The 27,198-nt window shown below is 46.6% G+C and overlaps 1 protein-coding gene across 1 annotated transcript in view; it reads left to right on the plus strand.

Annotated features, from left to right (window-relative positions):
• The window catches only part of LOC122550350 (WD repeat-containing protein 97-like), a 205,292-nt gene that overhangs the window by 44,880 nt on the left and 133,214 nt on the right, over positions 1-27,198 (plus strand). The window contains exons 8-10 of the mRNA XM_087987688.1: positions 5,370-5,606; positions 7,810-7,900; positions 23,035-23,167. Coding sequence (XP_087843814.1) covers positions 5,370-5,606; positions 7,810-7,900; positions 23,035-23,167 — 461 coding nt within the window. The remainder of the gene's footprint in view (positions 1-5,369; positions 5,607-7,809; positions 7,901-23,034; positions 23,168-27,198) is intronic.

The following is a 27,198-nucleotide window of genomic DNA, read 5'->3' on the forward strand; positions in this document are numbered from 1 at the left end:
TGTGGTCAGGAGAAAGGATATACTGTCGCTGTTCTTGAGGGTGATGGAAACGGTGAAAATTGCTCATTTCATAAGAGTGTTGAACGGGCTCAGAGACAGCATAGGATCAATGGGCCAATGGCCTTCTTCTGTGCCATAGTTGACTCTAGAATCTCATCTTCTGTGGTCTATCCATACAATGATGCCTCTTCCCTGGAATCATTCTAGTAAATTTCTTTAAGATGATAAGAAGCATAGAGTGGACAGCCAGACACTTTTTCCCAGGGTGGAAATGTCTATCCTGAGGTGGCATAATTTTAAGGTGATTGGAGGAAGATTTAGGGGAGATGTCAGAGGTAGGTCCTTTACTCAGAGAGTGGTGGGTGCAGGGAATGCGTTGCCAGTGATGTTTGTAGAGTCAGACACGTTAAGGACATTTAAAAGACTCTTGGATATGCACATGATTGATAGTAAAATGAAGGGCATGTAGGTCTGCCTGATCTTGGAGTAGGATAAAAGGCCGGCACACCATTGAGGGTTGAAGGGCCTTACTGTGCTGTACTGTTGTTATGGACCAAGCCCGACCCCTCAAAACATTTTTAAGCAGGTAGCCCAGACTGTAACTTTGCTATTGGTTTAGCTAAGTGTATAGTGGATATTCTCAGAATACATTAGCTGGTTCAACCGCCAAATTTTAAACAAACAAAAGTCATTTACAAAATTACAGAACGTAACACAAAGAATAGAAAGCTGAATACTGGGCAACTTACCCAATCCAAACCCGACTTAATGATGCTGTTCCGAAAATACTTACAACAGTCCCAATACGCACATCCCTTAGCACAAAGCATAAAAATGACACAGACAGCTTCCAGTTTGTGAAGTCAGAAGGGCAGAAGGAGAGAGAGAAGATCCCGCAGCCTTTTCCACACATAGCTGCCCACTGAACTCACGAAAGTTCAGAACTGAATCAAAACATTCTCTAATCTAAGCAAAGGCTAGCTACACAGTTAGCTGGCCACTCTCCTTCGATTACACTAATTTCTTGTCAGACATGTAAGTCTTAGGCTGGAGGTGTTATTTGTTAGGAGTAAACATAGAGCCCCAATAAACCAGTCACACTTCAGACATGATGGAACCTTGGGTCATTAGAACGTCTCTGAAAAAAACTCAAGGGTATTGTAACTCTGTAAAAAAAAACATTATTGTGACAGCTCCCCCACCTTAAAAAAATGAACCATCAATATCCAAAGATGGCTTCATTTTCCAAAACCCCAAAAAGTAAAAGAAAAATCAGTTAGTACTTTAAACACACATATACATTCACTAACTATAAACATGCAAGCATACACAACTACAATTGGATTCAGTCTGTGGCTCTCCCACCACCAAATGCCTCTGTTTCTCATTTGAGTCTTGATAATGCATCGGCAATCATGTTCCCGCGACCTGCCACATGCACAATTGTCAAACTGAATGGCTGCAGCAACAAGCTCCATCTAAACTGTCTGGCATTTTTGTCTTTAAATTTCTCCACAACCTTCAATGGGCTATATCAGTGTATATTATTATCTCAGATGCGTTACTGGTAACATAAACACTGAAATATTGTAATGCCAATACCAAGCTCAAAGTCTCCTTCTCACCCGTCAAATATTTCCGCTAATGAACATTCAACCTCCCGGAGAAATACCTGATAGGTCTTTCTATCCTCTCGTTGTCCTCCTGCAGGAGCACAGCACCAACAACTACGTCACTCTCATCGATAGCCACCTTGAAAGGCTTTGTGTAATCAGGTGTGGCTAATCCCGAGGCAGTGGTTAACACAGTCTTCAGGCTGTCAAATGCCCTCTGACAGCCAGCTGTCCACTGAAACTTTTTATCTTTCTTTCGCAGTTCAGTGAGTGGAGCAGCCACACTGCTAAAAATCAGCACAAACTTTCGAAAAAATCCACTCAGTCCCAGGAACCGTAGTACTGCTCTTTTTGTCAGCGGTGTGGGAAATTCCCCAATTACTTTCATTTTCGCATCCTGTGGGGCCATTTGTCCATGTCCAATAACATGGCCCAGGAAGGTGACTTGGGCTTTGACAAATTCACTTTTAGCTAGGTTTACCACCAAGCCTGCCTTCCGAAGTTGATCAAACAAGTCCAATAAATGCTGTAAATGTTCCTTCCATGAGTGACTAAAAGTCACCAGGTCATCTATACACACCACACAGTTGGGTAATCCAACAATGATTGTATTGGTTAGTCTCTGAAATGTGGCCAGAGTATTTTTCATACCAAATGGCATGACTTTGAACAGATATAGTACATTTGGCATTACAAAAGCCAAAATTGTCTTTGGTCTCTCTGACAGCGGTAACTGCCAATAGCCTCTGAGCAAGTCCAACTTAGAAATGTAAGTTGCTTGTCCCACCTATTCAACACAGTCTTCCAACTGCAGAATTGGATGTGCAACAGTCTTGATAACTGCATTGACTTTGCGATAGTCCACACATAACCATTGGGTACCATCTGGCTTTGGCACCATGACTATAACCCACTTCGATTATGCCATCTTGGAGCATGCGCTCTATCTCCTTCTGAACCTGTGCCAACTTTAGAGGATTATGCCTATAAGGATGTTGCTTAATTGGAACAGCATCTCCTATATCTACATCATGCACAATTAGGTTAGTACTTCCCAGTTTATTTCTGCGTATCTCCCCATGTGATAGTAATAACTCTTTCAGGTCATTTCGATTTCCCCTGGAAGGCAACTCAATAATTTATCCCAATTTTTGACAACTTCCTCATTGTCCAATTTGATTTGAGGGATGTCCAATTCAGAATCCTCTGACCTTGGTCCTTCGTTCTGTGCTGTCATCATTAACACCGTCTCCTCTTGCTTTCCTTCCCACTCAAAATACCTTTTGAGCAGATTCACATGACGCACTCTGCGATTTTTTTTCCTGTCTGGAGTCCCTATCAAGTAGTTCACCTCACTGAATTTCCTCTTGATTTGATAAGGTCCACTAAACCTTGCTTTTAAAAGTTCACCTATTATTGGAAGTAACACTAATACCTTATCCCCAATGGCAAAATTATGGATTTTTCATTTCTAATCTGCTTCCTGTTTCATTGTATACTGCAATACTTTTAAATGCTGTCTAGCCAACTCTCCAGCGCTATTTGATCGTTCTCTAAAATTTGACACATAGTCCAAATATGTGGTCTCTGAATTCTGACACAGTAATTCCTCCTTAATCAATTTTAACGTCCTCTTACTTCATGCCCAAACATTAATTCAAATGGACTGAATTTGGTCGATTCATTTGGTGCTTCTCTGATCGCGAAAAGCACAAACGGAATTCCATTTTCCCAAACATCTGGATAGTTTTGACTATAAGCCCTCAACATGTCCTTTAGTGCTTTCTAGCGCTCCCTGCAACTCTGGATGGTATGCAGTAGATTTGAATTGTTGTAAGCTGTTTGGATGTGAAGTTGATCTGACTGTATCTCTGTCGGTAGTCTGTAACTAGTAAAAATAGACCTTCATCAGGAATGTGGAGGGGAAGGGGTCTGAGAAATAAATAGGAGGGTATGGGTGGGACTGGGGAAGGTAGCTAGGAAGACGATAGATGGATACAGGTGGGGTAATTGTGATAGATCGGTGGGGAGGGTGGAGCGGATAGATGGGAAGGAAGTTGGATAAGTAGGACAGGTCATGAGGGCAGTGCCAGGTTGGAGGGTTCGAACTGGGGTGAGGTGGGGGCAGGGGAGATTTGGAAACTAGCGAAGTCAATTTATGATGCCATCTGGTTAGAGGGTCTGAAACATTGACTCTCCTGCTCCTCAGATGCTGCCTGACCTGCTGTGCTTTTCCAGTGCAACCCTTCATTGGTTAGAACATTGAGTACAGAAGTTTGGATGTCATATTGCAGCAGTACAGGACTTTGGTGAGGTCACGTTTGGAATAATGCATTCAGGTCTGCCAACGGTCCCTTTTAAAGCTTTCCTCTCTCACCTTAAACCTATGCCCTCTAATTTTAGACTCCCCAACCCCAGGGTAAAGACCTCATCTACTTATCCTATCCATGCCCCTCATAATTTTGTAAACCTCTATAAGGTCACCCCTCTGCCTTCGATGCTCCGGGAAAAACAGCCCTAGCCTATTCAGCCTCTCCTATTACTCAAATCCTCCAACCCTGGCAACATCCTTGTAAATTTTTTCTAAACCCTTTCAAGTTTCACAACGTCCTTCCTATAGCAGGGAGACCAGAATAGAACACAATATTCCAAAAGTGGACTAACCAATGTCCTGTACAGCTGTAACATGACCTTCCCAACTCCTATACTCAATGCTCTGACCAAACGCCTTCTTCACTATCCTATCTACCTGTGACTCCACTGTCAATGAACTATGAACCTGCACTCCAAGGTCTCTTTGTTCAACAACACTCGCTAGAACTTTACCATTAAGTGTATGAGTCCTGCCTTGATTTGCCAAAATGCAGCACCTCCCATTTATTTAAATTAAACTCTATCTGCCACTCCCCGTCCCATTGACTCATCTGATCAAGATCCTGTTGTAATCTGAGGTACCCTTCTTCACTATCCACTGCACCTCCAATTTTGGTGTCATCAGCAAAGTTACTAACTATACCTCTTAAGCTCACATCCAAATCATTTATAAAAATGACGTAAAGTAGAGGACCCAGCACTGATCCTTGTGGCACTCCACTGGTCACAGGCCTCCAGTCTGAAAAACAACCTTGCACCACCACCCTCTGTCTTCTACCTTTGAGCCAGTTCTGTATCCAAATGGCTAGTTCTCCCTGTATTCCATGAGATCTAACCTTGCTAACCAGTCTCCCATGAGGAACCTTGCTGAATGCCTTACTGAAGTCCATAGAGATTACGTCCAATGCTCTACCCTCATTAGTAGTGCAGGAATGCTAATCTCATTCTGTTCTGTACAGATTCTGTGATTTTGTGGAGAAACTCAGCAGGTCTGTTGAGAGGGAAGCAGCGTTACCATTTCAAGTCTGATATGACTCCCCATCAGACAGGTTTCGATTGGCAAGGGAGACAGCAGTTCTGGGGGAATAGGCAGGAAAGTGGGTTGGAGATCACAGTCAGGCCAGGCATGATCTTATTGACTGTAAATACTCCTGCTCCCAATTCTTCTGTGCTTATGTGTTCAAGGGTGACTAAACCACCACAGAGAGCGTACGAACAAAAGGGGCCAAGATGTGGCTTGGGAGGATATGGGAGGGGAACAGAACTGTCACAATCTTACAATTCTAAACACCAACAACACATTGACACGTGGAGGTGAAATGGTTAATAACTTTCCAAAAGTAAGGTGTGTCCTCCAGTTGACAAGGGGATGTCCTGTTACAGGTAAGGACAACACCATTAAAGTGTGGCGAGTATTTCCATATGCTCAAGAATCCCTCAGCGTCTTAATGAATCTGTACGGTGCCCATCCAGCCACTCACTTGTGCATCATGAAGACCATGTTCATGGTGGCGTTTCAGAATCCTGCTTGTGCTGTTCACACCATCGTCCTCTATGATATCAGGAAGAAGACTCGCAAAGACCATCATCCAGCCAATGACCATGAGGGAGAAATAACAGGTTAGACACTTATACTGTATCATTGGGATATACTGTCCCCATCAACCACTCCCAGGACAGGGACAGCACGGGGTTAGATACAGAGTAAAGCTCCCTCTACACTGTCCCCATCAAACACTCCCAGGACAGGGACAGCACGGGGTTAGATACAGAGTAAAGCTCCCTCTACACTGTCCCCCATCAAACACTCCCAGGACAGGGACAGCACGGGGTTAGATACAGAGTAAAGCTCCCTCTACACTGTCCCCCATCAAACACTCCCAGGACAGGGACAGCACGGGGTTAGATACAGAGTAAAGCTCCCTCTACACTGTCCCCATCAAACAATCCCAGGACAGGGACAGCACGGGATTAGATACAGAGTAAAGCTCCCTCTACACTGTCCCCATCAAACACTCCCAGGACAGGGACAGCACGGGATTAGATACAGAGTAAAGCTCCCTCTACACTGTCCCCCATCAAACACTCCCAGGACATGGATTGCACGGGGTTAGATACAGAGTAAAGCTCCCTCTACACTGTCCCCCATCAAACACTCCCAGGACAGGGACAGTACGGGGTTAGATACAGAGTAAAGCTCCCTCTACACTGTCCCCATCAAACAATCCCAGGACAGGGACAGCATGGGGTTAGATACAGAGTAAAGCTCCCTCTACACTGTCCCCATCAAACACTCCCAGGACAGGGAGAGCATGGGGTTAGATACAGAGTAAAGCTCCCTCTACACTGTCCCCCATCAAACACTCCCAGGACAGGGACAGCACGGGGTTAGATACAGAGTAAAGTTCTCTCTACACTGTCCCCATCAAACACTCCCAGGACAGGGACAGCACGGGGTTAGATACAGAGTAAAGCTCCCTCAACACTGTCAGCCATCAAACACTTCCTGGACAGGGACAGCACGGGGTTAGATACAGAGTAAAGCTCCCTCTACACTGTCCCCCATCAAACACTTCCTGAACAGGGACAGCACGGGGTTAGATACAGAGTAAAGCTCCCTCTACACTGTCCCCCATCAAACACTTCCTGGACAGGGACAGCACGGGATTAGATACAGAGTAAAGCTCCCTCTTTACTGTCAAGGAACATCAGCTCCTCTTCATTCTTGGCCTGTATATATCTCCATTCAAGCCACAGCATGGTTGACTGGTAAGTGCCCTCTGAATTGCCCAGAAACCTGGAATGAGTATTAGCTGCTGGCTATTCCAGCACTGTCTCCATCCCAGGAGGGAATGGCCAGAGAGTGAGCAAAACAGCAGCAATTGTTTGCTGACCTGTTAACTCCACCTTACCAAAGATCCAGCCCAGTCGTGGAGTAGACCTTAATGACTGAGCAGACTGGAGGGGCTGAATGGTCTGCTCCCAGTGCCATGCTGCTTCTAGAAGCATTGAGGGAGGGTCTTCATGTGCACTCTGTACTCATGGGTTAGTCTGGGGCTGTGAGTGGTGGTGCTGGGGGCTGTTTTGATATAACAGTCTGAGCATCATAATGTAGGGACCAACTGTGTCTGAGGGGCTATTCCTCTGTGGGACTAAGCAAGAAACCACTGCCGTGTCCCCACACCCAAACAATTAGGGCAGGGGTTTCAAGGAAAGCAGTTTGTCCCCATCAAATCTCATTGGAAAGTTTAATGAGAATGGGTGATCATATTCCTGATTGATTGGTTTAGTAAGAGCAGCAAACTATATTTAGAGTCACCCAGATCCACAGCCCAGTAAAAGGCCCTGGCTGGTGATACAGTATTGTCCACGTGGATATTTTTAAAGCAAATTCCAGAACATAATTTATCACTGAATCATTTAAAATACCAGGGTTTGGCACTGTGGCTTAGTGGTTAGCGCTGCTGCCTCACAGCACCAGGCTCCCAGGTTCGATTCCAGCCTCGGGCGACTGTCTGTGTGGGGTTTGCACCCCCCCCCCCCCCCCTGCCACCATGTCTGTGTGGGTTTCCTCTGGGTGCTCCGGTTTCCTCCCACAATCCAAAGATGTGAATTGGTCGTGCTAAATTGCCTGTAGTGTTCAGAGATGTGTAGGTTAGATGGGTTAGGCATTGCAAGTGCAGGATGATAGGGCAGGGGGGTAGGTCTGGCCGGGATTCTCCTTGCAGAGTCAGTGTGGACTCGATGGGCTGAATGGCCCATTGTTGGGATTCTGTGATTCCCATTCTCTAACCTTTGTGTGTGCGTATGTTCCCACCCCCAGGACTCTGTGCTTGTTCAGAGCTGAAGATATTTGCTTCCACATGCAAAGCTGGGATTGTGAAAATTTGGGACCACAACAATCAGCTGATGAGGTGAGATGTGGGAACTGTGGAGCTGTGTAATTGTACAGTCAATGGCAGCAATCCCACGTTAGGATCAATGTTCAGGAGCGGAGTCAAACAGCCTTCACATTTGTTAACTGACTCAGTAACAACACCAGGAGCTGGAGGAGGACCCCCTGCCCATCATGGTCAGGCAGCATCTGAGGAGCAGGAGCATTGACGTTTTGGGCATAAACCAGGACTGGCTCATTTCTGATGCAGAGCTCATGCCCGAACCGTCGATTCTCCTGCTCCACGGATGCTGCCTGACCGGCTGTGCCTTTCCAGAACCACACTCTCAACTCTGATCTCCAACATCTGCAGTCCTCACTTTCTCCACCCTGCCCATTAGGGCCAGCTCTCCTAATTAGCAATGCACCTAGTGGTTCCTTCCCCGCCTTCTCCCAAAACCCTGCACATTCTCTTTTTCAGAAAATTATACAATTCACTTTCACAGCCTCGATTAAAAGTGCCTCAACCACACTCACAGGCAAAGTACTCCAGGTATAACCACTTCCCACATGGACATGTTTTTCCTTATGTTTGACTTGGTTCTTTTGCCAGTCACCTTAAACCTGTGCTCTCTCATTCTCCATGCTTCCAACATTGGGAAAGTTTCTCTAATTCTGTCAAGAATCACCACAATCCTGAATGCCTTCATCAAACCTCTCTGGTACAGAGCCACAAACTCTCCATGTAGCTAAAGCTCCTCATCCCTGGAGCTTTTCACATGGATCTGTCCTGCCTCCTCTCAAACACCATCTCATCCTTGCTCGGCTTCATCAGAGCAGCTCTGAGGAAGGGTCATCGGGTTAGAAACGCTAACTCTGATTTCTCTCCACAGATGATGCCAGACCTGCTGAGTTTCTCCAGCAATAGTTTCAGACCTCCAGCATCCTCAGTTCTTCATAAACACCAAAGGAACTGTGGATGCTGTAAATCAGAAACAAGAACAGAAAATTACCGGAAAAGCTCAGCAGGTCTGGCAGCATCTGTGGAGAGAAATCAGTGTTAGTGTTTTGGGTCAAGTGACCCTTCCTCAGTCCTCGGTCACTCGACCAGAAACATTAACTCTGCTTTCTCTCCATAGATGCTACCAGACCTGCTGAGCTTTTCCAGTAATTTCTGTTTTTGTTTCAGATTTCCAGCATCTGCAAATCTTTATTTTAACATTACTTGCTTACTTAATGTGACTTTATTGATTAAAATCTACAAATACAGCTCATTAATGGTTGATCTCAATGGCCTTCTCTCTATTCCTCTCTCTTTCTGCCCCTCTAAGTTCTCTTTCTAAAGTATAATTGTGATCTGAGTCTATAACCAGAGAGACCCAGTGACAGATGGACCATTGAAGGTCATGACATAGGTTAATGATGTCATATAAAAAAACAAAATAAAAGTAATGCTTTTCAATTCTAAAAGGATAGATTTAACAAGCTGAGAATTGCTGTTAAGTTATATTGAATCCGAGGTTGGGTCATCTTTGGAGTACCGTGTTCAGATTTGGTCCTCATTTGATTAAATGAATAAAGAGACTCTGGATAGAGTGAGGGAAGGATTTATAGGAGCAAAAACAGGATTAAGAGGACGTAATGGTCAGGAAAGATTGAACACATCAGATTCTTCAGAATACAGCTCAACAGTTGGTGACAGAGGTTATTCGGTGTTTGATATGGCATTTCCATGACAATGTATCAATTATCGAGTCATACTCCAAAGAAACAGACCCTTCGGTCTAACCAGTCCATGCTGACCATAACCCCAAACTAAACTAGGCCCACCTGCCTGCATTTGGCCGATGTCCCTCCAAACCTTTCCTATTCATGTCTTTATCCAAATGTCTTGAAAACATTGCAACTGTCCTCAAATCCACCACTTCCTCAGGGAAGTTCATTCTGCACACGAACCATAGATTATAAGAAATCTTGTAAAATATACCAATTCCTATTCTCAAAATTCTGGGTAATGCAAGTGCTAAATACCTTCTTAACCATCCTGTGATGCAAATTTCAAACAAAGTATACCTGAACCCTTAAGTCCCTCTGTGCTACAGCACTACCCAGGGCCTTAGTATTAATTGTATAAGCTCTTTCAGTATAAAAAAAGTTGCCCCTCAGGTCCCTTTTAAATCTTTCTCCTCTCACCTTAAAAATATTCTCCCTAGTTTTGAACTCACCTACCCTAGAGAATAGACCTTTGCTATTCACCTTATCTATGCCCCTCATGATTTTATAAATCTCTATAAAATCTCCTCTCAATGCCCTATGCTACAGTGAAACAGGTCTCAGCCTATCCAGCCTATTTTATAACTCAAACCCTCCATTCCTGGCAACAGCTTGGTAAATATCTTCTGAACCCTGTCCAATTTAATAATATCCTGCCTGTAGCAGAGTGACCAGGGCTGTAAACAGTACTCCAGAACAATCCCACCAACATCCTGTACAACCCTAACATGACATCCTAACTCCTATTCTCAAAATTCTGGGCAATGAAGGTGCTAATGCCTTCTTAACCATCCTATCTATCTGTAATGCAAATTTCAAAGAATTATGTACCTGAACCCCTACGTCCTTCTACAACACTACCCAGTGCCCTACTATTGATGGTATAAGTCCTGCCCTTGTGTGTTGTACCAAAATGCAGCACTTCACATTTACCCAAATTCAACTCCATCAGCCACTCCTCAGCCCATTGGTTAAGAGAAAGCCACTTAGCACCTTAGCTCCTCTGATATTCAATAAGATCTGATTGACTTGAGTTGAATTGATTGTTACGTGTACCGAGGCACAGTGAAAAGCTTTGTCTTGCGAGCAATACAGGCAGATCACAGAGTTAAGTAGCATAGATAGTAAATAATAGGGAAACAGCGGCAAGAGCAAAAACACAGGTACAGGAGAATGTTAAGAGTTTGTGAGTCCATTCAGTACTGATTAGATTGGATTCCCTACAGTGTGGAAACAGGCCTTTCGGCCCAACAAGTCCACACCGACGCTCCGAAGAGTAACCCACCCTGACCCATTCCCCTACATTTACCTCTGACTAATGCACCTAACACTAGGTGCAATTTAGCATGGCCAATTCACCTGACCCGCACATCTTTGGACTGTGGGAGGAAACCGGAGCACCCGGAGGAAACCCACGCAGACACGGGGAGAACGTGCAAACTCCACACAGACAGTTGCCCAAGGTGGGAATTGAACCCAGGTCCTTGGCGCTGTGAGGCAGCAGGTCTAACCACTGTGCCACCGTGCCGCCCCAACAACAGTAGAGTAGAAACTGTTACAAAGCTGGCTGCTGCGTGGGTTCAGGCTTCTGTACCTTGTCCCCGATGGTAGAGGTTGTAGAAAAACATTGCCAGGGTGCGGTGGATCTTTGAGAATGTTGCCAGCCTTTCCTTGACAATGGGCCTGGTAGATGGATTCTATAGATGGGAGGTTGGCCTTTGTGATTGTCCGGGCCGGGTTCACAACTCTCTGTAACTGTCGCCGATCTTGAATGGTACAGTTGCCATACCAGGTAGTGATACATCTAGACAGAATGCTCTTGATGGCACACCTATAAAAGTTGGCAAGGGTATTCACCGTCATGGCAAATATCCTCAGCTGCCTGAGGAAGAGACATTGTTGGGCCTTTGTAACCAGCATATCCACATGAAGAGTCCAAGAAAGCTTGTTGTGGATGGCCATTCACAGGAGCTTGACACTCTCCACTCGTTCCATCTCTGTACTGTTAATGTGTAGGGGGGGCATCAGTAATATCCCGCTGAAAGTCAATTCAACATGGCCCTGACTGATCCAACTCCACGTTCCTGCCTGCTCCCTGTATCCTCAATTCCCCTAAAGTCCGGCATGTTCTCAATCCCAATCTTAAATATATTCAATGAGACAGACTTCACCACACTCTGAGCAAGGGAAAACCTCACAGCACTCAACCTTTTGAGGCGATTTCTCCTCATCTCAGTCCTACAAGGTGATCCCTTTGTCCCTTTACGTTCGCTGGGTAGAAGGGGATGCAATCTCCTGGTGTGTGTCCCCCCCACCCTTTCAGAATCTTGTAGATAATGAGACAGTTGCTAATGTATCCAGCCTGCAATTTCAGGATGACTGTCTTCAGCCAGAGATGGGTGAGACTGTGGAAGTCACCGTCCAGGGAGTGGTTCAGACCAATAGTACAGATGGCTTTAAGGGGGAAGCCAGATAAACTCATGAAAAACACACACAGGAAGATGCAACAGAAGGACAGAGTGATACGGTGGGGCGAAGAGGGGCAGGGAGGAACCCATGATCCAGAACAAAGCAGCTAGGCAGAATGGACTATTTCTGTGTTGTATATACACTGTGATTCTATATAATGTATACTGTTTCTTGCTGTATAGATCCTATAGATGTCTTCATTCCCTAATCTTTGACACACATTTTGAACTCGTGTCGATCAGAGTGTATTGGGGTGATGCAGGCCAGCCACACATTTATTTTTATTTTGACGTCCGTGGTTCAGACGCTAAAAGCCTGCAACTTTCTGATAACAAAGTGTGGAGTGAAGGAATAGAAATAGATATGTTTTCTGTTGCTGTCTCCCAAACCAGCCCCTAACTGAGGCAGCAGGGTCATATCATGGTTTATTGAGGAGACAGAGATTAGTTGGCACAAATGTTGAATTGTGAAGGGCATCTTCCATGACCAATGCAATCACAACAGCAAGTACTCACTTATCAATCCACAGCAACAGAGAGTGAGGCCATTCCACCATTGTCCCTATGCTGGCTCTTTGGAAGAACTGTCCCCATACCCTGCTCTTTCCCCAGGTTTGCGCAAATTTTTCCTGTTTAAATATATATAAGTGTGAGGTGGTGCTGTATTTTGGAAAGTCAAATCAAGGTAAGAGTTTCACGGTGAATGGTGGGGCCTTAAGGAGTGTTGTGGAACAGAGGGACCTTGGAGTTCAGGTGCACAGTTCTCTGAAAGTGGAGTCCCAGGTAGACAGGGCAGTGAAGGAGACCTTTGGCACACTGGCCTTCATCAGTCAGGGCACTGAGTATAGAAGGTGGGAAGTTATGTTGCAGTTGTACAGGATGTTGGTGAGGCCACACTTGGAGTATTGTGTTCAGTTTTGGTCACCTTGCTGTAGGAAGGACGTTATTAAACTGGAAAGAGTGCAGAAGAAATTTACAAGGATGTTGCCTGGTCTCAAGGGATTGAGTTATAGGGAGAGGTTAGTCAAGTTAGGACTTTTTTCTTTATAGGAGACCAATAGGGACCTTATAGAGGTGTATAAGATCATGAGAGGCATGGATAGGGTGAATGTACTCGGTCTTTTTCCCAGGGTTGGGGAATCGAGGACGAGAGGGCATCAGTTTAAGGTTAGAGGGGAAAGAATAAAAGGGAACCTGAGGGGCAACCTTTTTTACACAGAGGGTGGTATGCATATGGAATGAGCTGCCAGGGGAAGTAGTTGAGGCGGGTACATTAACAACATTTAAAAGGCATTTGGACAAATACACGGATAGGAAAGGGTTAGAAGGATATGGGCCAAGTGCAGGGAAATGGGGTTAGTGTGGAAGGACATTTTGGTCGGCACGGACCAGTTTGGGCCAAAGGGCCTGTCTCTGTGCTGTAGGACTCTGTGACTCTATTTATTAGATTCCTTCTTTAAGTGAATGTTGCCTCCATGGTGCCAGGATTAGGAATGTCAGAGAATAGCTGCAGGACTTTCTTTTGGGGGACAGTGAAAAGCCAGAGGTTATGGGCCACGTTGACACCACCAACACAGTTACGAAGAGGGGTGTGGTTCTGAAGGTAGAAGTTAGGGCACTAGGAATGACACTGCAGATCAAGACTTAGAAAGCAGTGATCCTCCCAGCATCACGTGGCAGTGAGTATGGAAATCGGAAGATTACCTGGACTGGAAGGTTTGAGTTATAAGGGCAGCTTTGATAGGCTGGGACTTCTTTCTCTGTACCGAAGGAGACTGAGGGCTGACATTATAGAAGTTTATATATAAAATCGTGAGAGGTATAGATAAGGTAGACAGCCAACAGCTTTTCCCCAGTGTAGGGGAGACAAACTAGAGGGCATAGGTTGAAGGTGAGAGGGGAGAGATTCAGAAGGGTCCAGGTGGGCAATTTCTTTCACTCAGAAGGTGGTGAGTGTCTGGAATGGGCTGCCAGAGGTAATCGTGGTGGAGAATATAATTTCATCATTGAAGAAACATTTAGACAAGTGCATGGGTGGGAGGGATAAAGAGGAATATGGACTAAATGCAGACAATGCGAAAACTGGGTGGCATGGGCACGTTGGGGCGAAGGGCCTGTTTCCATGCTGTAGGCCTCTATGACTCTAAGATAGAGTGAAGGAATGGGCAGGAGGCAGGGCTTTAGATTTCTGGGATATTGGAGTGGTTGTGGGCTAGCTATGGTCTGTACCAGGAGCTTGGTCAGCAGGGCACTCATGTCCTGGCAGAGAGATCTGCTCATATTGTTGGGAGGGTACACATGACCCTTTTGAGGGGGGGGGGGGAGTTGGGAACCTGTGAAGGTATTCAAGCAGAATTAAAACAAAGCCAGTCACAGGAAGTAGAGAAGCTGTAAATGAAAGTGGGAAGTATTCATCGGGGAGGCAGTGTGGATTAGAAATGTCACTACACTGTTAATTCAGAGGCCCAGGTAACGTTCTGGGGACCTGTGTTCGAATCCTATCACGGCAGATGGTGGAATTTGGATTCAATAAAAATCTGGAATTAAAAGTCTAGTAATGACCACGAATCCATGTTCAATTGTCAGAAATCCCCACCTGGTTCAGTAATGTCCTTTAGGGAAGGAAACTGTCATCCTTACCTTGTCTGGCCTACACGTGACTCCAGACCCACAGCAATGTGGTTGACTCTTAACTGTCCTCTGGGCAATTAGGGATGGGTATTAAATGGGCAATAAGTGACGCCCACATCCCATGGAAGGTAATGTATTTTTTTTTAAAAAGGCAGAAATAAATATTAGAATATCACATTACAGAATACCGAGGGCTCCTGACTTACAAACTCGCGTATTTACGGGCATAATTCCATATTGGATCTAATGTTAAAGATCTGACAGACTAACATTTTTTGTATTTACGAAAGGCTCCAGTATATTGTCCTGCATTGTATATGACTTGCATATGAACCAACTTGTGTATGGGACCCGTCCACAACCTGGGAACTGCCTGCAGTGTTTGAAAGCAGAAATAAAGACATTATTTCTGAATGTATGCAGTATTCAAACACAAATGGGGTGTGTGGAAGCTGCAAGTACAAGTCCAACTGTTTGATTTAATGGCCATGATTGAGACATGGTTGCATGGTGACCAAGACTGGGAACTGGCTGCTAAAAGATATTCAACATTTAGGAGGGATAGGCAAAAAGGAAGGGAGGTCCAATAGAGGTGACAATGAGCAGTGGGATCGATGTGTTCATGAGGCAGAAACACTGACCAGAAGATCAAGATATAGAGTCAGTTTGGGTGGAGCTTTGAAACAGCAAGGGGCAGCAAACATTAGCAGGAGTGAGACGGGTGAGATTCTTAACAAGTATTTGTTTTGGTTTTCACCAAGGAGAGGGACATGATGGATGTTGAGGTTAGGGATAGATGTTTGAGTACTCTAGGTCAAGTCAGCATAACGAGGAAGGAAGTGTTGGATAGTCCCCAGGTCCGGATGGGATCTATCCCAGGTTACTGAGGGAAGTGAGAGAGGAAATACCTGGGGCTTTAACAGATATCTCTGCAGCATCCTTGAACACGAGTGAGGTCCTGGAGGACTGGAGAATTGCTAATGTTGTCCCCTTGTTTAAGAAGGGTAGCAGGAATAATCCAGGTAATTACAGACCAGTGAGCCTGACGTCAGTGGTATGGAAGCTGCTGGAGAAGATACTGAGGGATAGGATATATACTCATTTGGAAGAAAATTGGCTTATCAGTGATAGGCAGCACTGCACCCCACCCCAGCCTACCTCCCCAGCCAGCCTCCATCTCCCTGCGGACACTAACCTCTGCAGTGAGGATTGAAAAGGGACTGGGGTTAGGTCGTTAGGGGAAATGGTGGGGGTATGGGGGTCGAGGGGGGCGGGGAGGCCTGGAAACCATGTATTTGTAACTCTCAATACACAGCTGAGAAACAGAAGATATGGGTATGAACTCCTGGGGCAGTGACTGGTACTAACACTTCCCTCTGGTAATGCCCAGGGAATCAAGTCCCTCTGTTCCTGGGCCTTTCATTAAAAATAAGATTTTATAAGAGTACAGAAAGTTTAGCTGACTTTTATTCCCAGGTTGGTAGTGAACATGGAGCAGGTTTCTGTAATTATCATGAATTATGTTTTATTACACTCTAGATACAGGTGATCAGCATGGACTGTCAGCGTTCAACTATACCAGTCATAACTCTAACCCCCTTATTAACCCCCCTTACACACACACACATACATACTCTTACAGATGCACACATACACAGATCCAAACACTCACACACGAACAGTCACAACACATGCACAAACACACGCAGACACATACAAATGCATACACAGGCACAGACACACACTCACTCACAAACACAAACATGCAAATGCATACACAGACACACACTTACCCACAAACACAAACATACAAATGCATACACAGACACACACTTACCCACAAACACAAACATACAAATGCATACACAGACACACACTTACCCACAAACACAAACATACAAATGCATACACAGACACACACTCATGTACAAACACAAACATACAAGTATATACTGACACACATATGCAAACACACACATACAAATAGCACTCAGAGATATACACACACACTCACACACACATGCAAATACGCACAGAAAATGTGTGTTTTTGATGGAGAGAAAGCTGTGAAAGCAGTTCAGTGATCTCTATTCATGGCATCTGCTGAGGTGGCTCTCATGTTGACCATGCAGGAGGTACAGGGTGTCTGCTTCAACTTATAAAGGTCTCTGCCCTTTTCATGACAGAAGAATAAACAGATTTTCCTCTGAACCAATCACGTAGTTGGCAGGCAGAAAGCCTTTATTATTCATAACTGGTTAATAGTCCACAGACCAGACAGTTACTAGTTATCAGCTGAATTTCCATTTGTACATACTGGGCTCCAGCATGTCTGCATCTTTAGATTAGATTAGATTACTTACAGTGTGGAAACAGGCACTTCGGCCCAACAAGTCCACACCGCCCCGCCGAAGCGCAACCCACCTATACCCCTACATTTACCCCTTACCTAATTTAGCATGGCCAATTCACCTAACCTGCACATCTTTGGACTGTGGGAGGAAACCGGAGCACCCGGAGGAAACCCACGCAGACACAGGGAGAACGTGCAAACTCCACACAGTCAGTCGCCTGAGGCGGGAATTGAACCCAGGTCTCTGGCGCTGTGAGGCAGCAGTGCTAACCACTGTGCCACCGTGCCACCCACCAACTCCTATACTGCTCGAACCAGCAGCTGTGTAAACACTGCTTACAATGAAGGTCAGCTTACTTACTTTCATAAATATACAGTAATCCTTTGGTATTCCTTGCTTATTAGAACATAGAACATAGAACATTACAGCGCAATACATGCCCTTCGGCCCTTGATGTTGCGCTGCCCTGTCATACTAATCTGAAGCCCATCCCACCTACACTATTCCATGTACGTCCATTTGCCTGTCCAATGACAACTTAAACTTGGCGAATCTACTACCGTTGCAGGCAAAGCATTCCATGCCCTTACTAATCTCTGAGTAAAGAAACTACCTCTGACATCTGTCTTATACCTATCTCCCCACATTTTAAAGTTGTGTCCCCTCGTGTTTGCCGTCCCCATACTTGGAAAAAGGCTCTCCCTGTCCACCCTATCTAACCCTCTGATTATCTTGTATGTCTCTATTAAGTCACCTCTCAACCTTCTTCTCTCTAACGAGAACAGCCTCAAGGCCCTCAGCCTTTCCTCATAAGACATTCCTTCCATACCAGGCAACATCCTAGTAAATCTCCTCTGAACCCTTTCCAAAGCTTCCACATCCTTCTTATAATGCGGTGACCAGAACTGTACACAATACTCCAAGTGTGGCCATACCAGAGTTTTGGACAGCTGTAGCATAACCTCCTGGTTTTGGAACTCGATCCCTCTATTAATTAAAGCTAAAACACTGTATGCCTTCTTAACAACCCTGTCAATCTGGGTGGCAACTTTCAGGGATCTGTGTACCTGGACACCGAGATCTCTCTGCTCATCTGCACTCCCAAGAATCTTACCATTAGCCCAATACTTTGCATTCCGATTACTCCATCCAAAGTGTATCACATCACACTTGTCCACATTAAACTCCATTTGCCACCTCTCAGCCCAGCTCTGCAGCTTATCTATGTCTCTCTGCAACCTACAACATCCTTCATCACTATCTACAACTCCACCGACCTTAGTGTCGTCCGCAAATTTACTAACCCACCCTTCTAAGCCCTCATGAAGGTCATTTATAAAAATGACGAACAGCAGTGGACCCAACACTGACCCTTGCGGTATGCCGCTAGTAACTGGACACCAAGATGAACATGTTCCATCAACTACAACCCTCTGTTTTCTTTCAGCAAGCCAATTACTGATCCAAACTGCTATGTCTCCCACAATCCCATTGCTCTGCATTTTGTATAATAGCTGGAAATGTGTTGCTGGAAAAGCGCAGCAGGTCAGGCAGCATCCAGGGAACAGGAGAATCGACGTTTCGGGCATAAGCCCTTCTTCAGGAATGTTGTATAATAGGAATATTTTGTATAATACATCTTGCGAAAATGCCATCCCGTATTCCCAATTCCTCCGCCTCCGCCGTATCTGCTCCCAGGAGGACCAGTTCCACCATAGAACACACCAGATGGCCTCCTTCTTTAGAGACCGCAATTTCCCTTCCCACGTGGTTAAAGATGCCCTCCAACGGATCTCGTCCACATCCCGCACCTCCGCCCTCAGACCCAACCCCTCCAACCGCAACAAGGACAGAACGCCCCTGGTGCTCACCTTCCACCCTACCAACCTCCGCATAAACCAAATCATCTGCCGACATTTCCGCCACCTCCAAACAGACCCCACCACCAGGGATATATTTCCCTCCCCACCCCTCTCGCCTTCCGCAAAGACCGTTCCCTCCGTGACTACCTGGTCAGGTCCACGCCCCCCTACGACCCACCCTCCCATCCTGGCACTTTCCCCTGCCACCGCAGGAACTGTAAAACCTGTGCCCACACCTCCTCCCTCACCTCCATCCAAGGCCCTAAAGAAGCCTTCCACATCCATCAAAGTTTTACCTGCACATCCACTAATATCATTTATTGTATCCGTTGCTCCCAATGCGGTCTCCTCTACATTGGGGAGACTGGGCGCCTCCTAGCAGAGCGCTTTAGGGAACATCTCTGGGATACCCGCACCAATCAACCAAACCGCTCCGTGGCTCAACATTTTAACTCCCCCTCCCACTCTGCCGAGGATATGGAGGTGCTGGGCCTCCTCCACCGCCGCTCCCTCACCACCAGACGCATGGAAGAAGAGCGCCTCATCTTCCGCCTCGGAACACTTCAACCCCAGGGCATCAATGTGGATTTCAACAGTTTCCTCATTTCCCCTTCCCCCACCTCATCCTAGTTTCTCCGGACTTGTCCGACCTGCCCAGCTCCTTTTCCACCTATCCACTCCACCCTCTCCTCCCTGACCTATCACCTTCATCTCCTCCCCCACTGACCTATTGTACTCTATGCTACTCTATCCCTACCCCCACCCTCCTCTAGCTTATCTCTCCACGCTTCAGGCTCTCTGCCTTTAGTCCTGATGAAGGGCTTTTGCCCGAAACGTCGATTTTGCCTGTCCTCGGATGCTGCCTGAATTGCTGTGCTCTTCCAGCACCACTGATCCAGAATCTGGTTTCCAGCATCTGCAGTCATTGTTTTTACCATATTTTGTATAATAGCTTACTGTGGGGAACCTTATCGAACACCTTGCTGAAATCCATATACACCACATCAACTGGTTTACTCTCATCTACCTGTTTGGTCACTTTGTCAAAAAACTCAATAAGATTCGTTAGACATGATCTACCCTGACTGTCCCTGATCAGATTATTCTTTTCTAGATGGTTATAAATCCTATCTCTTATAACCTTTTCCAACACTTTACCAACGACTGAAATGAGACTCACTGGTCTGTAATTACCAGGGTTGTCTCTACTACCCTTTTTGAACAAGGGAACCACATTTGCTATCCTCCAGTCCTCAGGCACTATTCCTGTAGACAATGATGATTTGAAGATCAATACCAAAGGCTCGGCAATCTCTTCCCTTGCTTCCCAGAGGATCCTAGGATAGATCCCATCCGGCCCAGGGGACTTGTCTATTTTCACACTCTGCAGGACTTCTAATACCTCTTCCTTGTGAACCTCAATCTCTTCTAGTCTAGTAGCCCGTATCTCTGTATCTTCCTCGCCAACATTTTCATTTTCTATAGTGAACACTGTCGAAAAATATTTATTTAGTGCTTCCCCTTTCTCCTCTAACTCCACATACAACTTCCCACTATTATCCTTGATTGGCCCTAATTTAACACTTCAACCCCAGGGTATCAATGTGGACTTCAACAGTTTCCTCATTTCCCCTTCCCCCACCTCACCCTAGTTCCAAACTTCCAGCTCAGCATTGTCCCCATGACTTGTCCGGACTTGTCCTACCTGCCTATCTCCTTTTCCACCTATCCACCCACCCTCTCCTCCCTGATCTATCACCTTCATCCCCTCCCCCACTCACCCATTGTACTCTATGCTACTTTCTCCCCACCCCCACCCTCCTCTGGCTTATCTCTCCACGCTCCAGGCTCACTGCCTTTATTCCTGATGAAGGGCTTTTGCCCGAAACGTCGATTTCGAAGCTCCTTGGATGCTGCCTGAACTGCTGTGCTCTTCCAGTACCACTAATCCAGAACCTAATTTAACTCTCGTCATTCTTTTATTCCTGACATACCTATGGAGAGCCTTAGGATTAACCCTGATCCTATCCGCCAACAACTTCTCATGTCTCCTCCTGGCTCTTCTGAGCTCTCTCTTTAGGTCTTTCCTAACTTCCTTGTAACCCTCAAGCGCCCTAACTGAGTTTTCACATTTTGTCCTAATGTCAGCCTTCTTCTTCTTCTTGACCAGGGATTCCACTTCCTTAGTAAACCATGGCTCACGCGTTCTATATCTTCCTCCCTGCCTGACAGGTACATACTTATCTAAGACACACAGGAGCTTTTCCTTGAATAAGCTCCACATTTAATGTGCTCACCCCCTGCAGTTTCCTTCCCCATTCTACGTTTCCTAAATCTTTCCTAATCGCATCATAATTTCCCTTCCCCCAGCTGTAACGCTTGCTCGGTGGAGTACACCTATCCCTTTCCATCACTAAAGTAAACCTGACAGAATTGTAATCGCTGTCTCCAAAGTGCTCACCTACTTCCAAATCTAACACCTGGCCAGGCTCGTTACCCAGTACTAAATCTAATGTGGCTTCGCCCCTTGTTGGCCTGTCTACATACTGTGTAAAAACAATGACTGCAGATGCTGGAAACCAGATTTTAGATTAGTGGTGCTGGAAGAGCACAGCAGTTCAGGCCGCATCTGAGGAGCAGCAAAATTGACGTTTCGGGCAAAAGCCCTTCATCAGGAATCAGGAAGCCCTCCTGCACACACTGGACAAAAACTGACCCATCTATAGTACTCGTACTGTAGTGATCCCAGTCAATATTTGGAAAGTTGAAGTCCCCCATGACGACTACCCTGCCTCTCTCACTCCTATCGAGAATCATCTTTGCTATCCTTTCCTCTACATCTCTGGGATTATTTGGAGGCCTATGGAAAACTCCCAGCATGGTGACTTCTCCTTTCCTGTTTCTAACCTCAGCCCATACTACCTCAGTTAACAAGTCCCCAAACATCCTTTCTACAACTGTAATATTGTCCCTGATCAACAATGCCACACCACCCCCTCTTTTACCATCTTCTCTGTTCTTACTGAAACATCTGAATCCCGGAACCTGCAACAGCCATTCCTGTCCATGCTCTATCCATGTCTCCGTAATGGCCACAACATCGAAGTCCCAGTCCTGTTCCCATTTCAGCCCACAGGCCAAAATACAGAAGGTTAAAAAGACACAGTGTTTACACTGAGTTAATCTGCAGCAGGAAGGACCCATATTCTAGCATATAACAGAGTCAGATATTTCACCGTGAAGCACTGTTCTGAGGAAAGCTCACTCAACCCAAAACATTGAGAGGACTTGAATATAAAAGCAGGGATGTACTTCTGAGGCTCTGTAACGCTCTGGTCAGGCCACATCTGGAGTATTGTGCGCAGTTTTGAGCCCCATATCTCAGGAAGGATGTACTGGCCCTGGATCAGGATCAGAAGAGGTTCATGAGAATGGTCCCAGGAATGGAAAGCTTGACAAATGAGGAATGTTTGAGGACTCTGGGTCTGTACTCAATGGAGTTAAGAAGGATGAGGGGCGGATCTAATTGAAACATACATAACACTGAGCGACCTGGACAGAGTGGATGTTGGGAAGTTGTTTCCATTGGTAGGAGAGACTAGGACCTGATGGCACAGCCTCCGAATAAAGGGAAGACCTTTTAGAACAGAGATAAGGAGAAACTTCTTCAGCCAGAGAGTGGTGAACATATGGAATACACTGCCACAGAAGGCTTTGGAGGTCAGGTCATTGAGTATATTTGAGACACAGATGGATAGGTTCTTGATTGCCAAGGGGATGAGGCATTACAGGGAGAAAGTGAAAGAATGAAGTTGAGAAACGTATCAGCCATGATTGAATGGCAGAGCAGGCTCAATGGGCTGAATGGCCTAATTTCTGCTCCTGTGACTCATGGTCTTATGGTTAACTCGGATTTCTCTCCACAGATGCTGCCCGACCTGCTGAGCTTTTTCAGCAATTTCTGGTTTTGTTTCAGATTTACAGCATCTGCAGTTCTCTCGGTTTTTATTTCACTGTGAACTGTGCCTCTGAATCAGAAGGTCCAGTGACCATTAAACCCTAGGCTCCTCTCCTTATCTTTCACAGGGTTCTCCACCTGAAAGCGGTTGCTGACAGCATCTCATTCTGTAACGATGTTGGTAATATTCTCCTGGGTATCGAACATAACCTGTATCTCATGAACAGTTCTGAGTACCTGACCCAGCAGTATATGCTCCGGGTATGTGTGCAAATGTCAGTCTGTCTATCTGTCTCTCTATAAGTATCTCTGACACACTGTATATCTGACTGCAGTGTCCATCTGATTGTGTATATGTTTGCATGTGTGTGTCGTCTGTATGTATCGGCTTATGTGTGTGTGATTTATGGTCTGTAAATGTGAATATTTTAATGCAAAATTGGAATAATGTTTATGGAATAAAAGAACTGATGCAGCGCCTCAGAGTTTTCCACTATCTCCCATCAAACACTCCCAGGACAGGGACAGCATGGGGTTAGATACAGAGTAAAGCTCCCTCTTCACTGTCCCCCCATCAAACACTCCCAGGACAGGGACAGCATGGGGTTAGATACAGAATAAAGCTCCCTCTACAGTGTCCCCCCCATCAAACACTCCCAGGACAGGGACAGCATGGGGTTAGATACAGAGTAAAGCTCCCTCTACACTGTCTCCCATAAAACACTCACAGGACAGGGACAGCATGGGGTAGGATAGAGAGTAAAGCTCCCTCTACACTGTCCCCCATCAAACACTCCCAGGACAGGGACAGCACAGGGTTAGATACAGAGTAAAGCTCCCTCTGCACTGTCCCCCATAAACACTCCCAGGACAGGGACAGCACATGGTTAGATACAGAGTAAAGCTCCCTCTACACCATCCCCCCATCAAACACTCCCAGGACAGGGACAGCATGGGGTTAGATACAGAGTAAAGCTCCCTCTACACTGTCTCCCATCAAACACTCACAGAACAGGGACAGCACGGGGTAGGATAGAGAGTAAAGCTCCCTCTACACTGACCCCCATCAAACACTCCCAGGACAGGGACAGCACAGGGTTAGATACAGAGTAAAGCTCCCTCTACACCATCCCCCCATCAAACACTCCCAGGACAGGGACAGCATGGGATTAGATACAGAGTAAAGCTCCCTCTACACTGTCTCCCATCAAACACTCACAGAACAGGGACAGCACGGGGTAGGATAGAGAGTAAAGCTCCCTCTACACTGACCCCCATCAAACACTCCCAGGACAGGGACAGCACAGGGTTAGATACAGAGTAAAGCTCCCTCTGCACCATCCCCCCGTCAAACACTCCCAGGACAGGGACAGCACATGGTTAGATACAGAGTGAAGCTCCCTCTACACTGTCTCCCCATCAAACACTCCCAGGACAGGGACAGCACAGGGTTAGATACAGAATAAAGCTCCCTCTACAGTGTCCCCCCCATCAAACACTCCCAGGACAGGGACAGCATGGGGTTAGATACAGAGTAAAGCTCCCTCTACACTGACCCCCATCAAACACTCCCAGGACAGGGACAGCACAGGGTTAGATACAGAGTAAAGCTCCCTCTGCACCATCCCCCCGTCAAACACTCCCAGGACAGGGACAGCACATGGTTAGATACAGAGTGAAGCTCCCTCTACACTGTCTCCCCATCAAACACTCCCAGGACAGGGACAGCACAGGGTTAGATACAGAATAAAGCTCCCTCTACAGTGTCCCCCCCATCAAACACTCCCAGGACAGGGACAGCATGGGGTTAGATACAGAGTAAAGCTCCCTCTACACTGTCTCCCATAAAACACTCACAGGACAGGGACAGCATGGGGTAGGATAGAGAGTAAAGCTCCCTCTACACTGTCCCCCATCAAACACTCCCAGGACAGGGACAGCACAGGGTTAGATACAGAGTAAAGCTCCCTCTGCACTGTCCCCCATAAACACTCCCAGGACAGGGACAGCACATGGTTAGATACAGAGTAAAGCTCCCTCTACACCATCCCCCCATCAAACACTCCCAGGACAGGGACAGCATGGGGTTAGATACAGAGTAAAGCTCCCTCTACACTGTCTCCCATCAAACACTCACAGAACAGGGACAGCACGGGGTAGGATAGAGAGTAAAGCTCCCTCTACACTGACCCCCATCAAACACTCCCAGGACAGGGACAGCACAGGGTTAGATACAGAGTAAAGCTCCCTCTGCACCATCCCCCCGTCAAACACTCCCAGGACAGGGACAGCACATGGTTAGATACAGAGTGAAGCTCCCTCTACACTGTCCCCATCAAACACTCCCAGGACAGGGACAGCACAGGGTTAGATACAGAGTAAAGCTCCCTCTACACTGTCTCCCATAAAACACTCACAGGACAGGGACAGCATGGGGTAGGATAGAGAGTAAAGCTCCCTCTACACTGTCCCCCATCAAACACTCCCAGGACAGGGACAGCACAGGGTTAGATACAGAGTAAAGCTCCCTCTGCACTGTCCCCCATAAACACTCCCAGGACAGGGACAGCACATGGTTAGATACAGAGTAAAGCTCCCTCTACACCATCCCCCCATCAAACACTCCCAGGACAGGGACAGCATGGGGTTAGATACAGAGTAAAGCTCCCTCTACACTGTCTCCCATCAAACACTCACAGAACAGGGACAGCACGGGGTAGGATAGAGAGTAAAGCTCCCTCTACACTGACCCCCATCAAACACTCCCAGGACAGGGACAGCACAGGGTTAGATACAGAGTAAAGCTCCCTCTGCACCATCCCCCCGTCAAACACTCCCAGGACAGGGACAGCACATGGTTAGATACAGAGTGAAGCTCCCTCTACACTGTCTCCCCATCAAACACTCCCAGGACAGGGACAGCACAGGGTTAGATACAGAGTAAAGCTCCCTCTACACTGTCCCCCATCAAACACTCCCAGGGACAGGGACAGCACATGGTTAGATACAGAGTAAAGCTCCCTCTACACTGTCTCTCATCAAACACTCACAGGACAGGGACAGCATGGGGTTAGATACAGAATAAAGCTCCCTCGACACTGTTCCACATCAAACACTCCCAGGGACATGGAGAGCACAGGGTTAGATACAGAGTAAAGTTCCCTCTACACTGTCCCCATCAAACACTCCCAGGACAGGGACAGCACATGGTTAGATACAGAGTAAAGCTCCCTCTACACTGTCCCCCATAAAACACTCCCAGGACAGGGACAGCACAGGGTTAGATACAGAGTAAAGCTCCCTCTACACCATCCCCCCATCAAACACTCCCAGGACAGGGACAGCATGGGGTTAGATACAGAGTAAAGCTCCCTCTACACTGTCTCCCATCAAACACTCACAGGACAGGGACAGCATGGGGTAGGATAGAGAGTAAAGCTCCCTCTACACCATCCCACCGTCAAACACTCCCAGGACAGGGACAGCATGGGGTTAGATACAGAGTAAATCTCCCTCTACACTGTCCCCATCAAACACTCCCAGGACAGGGACAGCACGGGGTTAGATACAGAGTAAAGTTCCCTCTACACTGTCCCCATCAAACACTCCCAGGACAGGGACAGCATGGGGTTAGATACAGAGTAAATCTCCCTCTACACTGTCCCCATCAAACACTCCCAGGACAGGGACAGCACGGGGTTAGATACAGAGTAAAGCTCCCTCTACACTGTCCCCCCATCAAACACTCCCAGGACAGGGACAGCACGGGGTTGATACAGAGTAAAGCTCCCTCTACACTGTCCCCATCAAACACTCCCAGGACAGTGACAGCATGGGGTTAGATACAGAATAAAGCTCCCTCTACAGTGTCCCCCCCATCAAACACTCCCAGGACAGGGACAGCATGGGGTTAGATACAGTGTAAAGCTTCCTCTACACTGTCTCCCATAAAACACTCACAGGACAGGGACAGCATGGGGTAGGATAGAGAGTAAAGCTCCCTCTACACTGTCCCCCATCAAACACTCCCAGGACAGGGACAGCACAGGGTTAGATACAGAGTAAAGCTCCCTCTGCACTGTCCCCCATAAACACTCCCAGGACAGGGACAGCATGGGGTTAGATACAGAGTAAAGCTCCCTCTACACCATCCCCCCATCAAACACTCCCAGGACAGGGACAGCATGGGGTTAGATACAGAGTAAAGCTCCCTCTACACTTCTCCCATCAAACACTCACAGAACAGGGACAGCACGGGGTAGGATAGAGAGTAAAGCTCCCTCTACACTGAC

Source organism: Chiloscyllium plagiosum, unplaced genomic scaffold, assembly GCF_037043375.1.
Source record: "Chiloscyllium plagiosum isolate Xiang-an unplaced genomic scaffold, Cpla_swu_hap1 HiC_scaffold_5, whole genome shotgun sequence".
In the NCBI taxonomy this organism is placed as follows: domain Eukaryota; kingdom Metazoa; phylum Chordata; class Chondrichthyes; order Orectolobiformes; family Hemiscylliidae; genus Chiloscyllium; species Chiloscyllium plagiosum.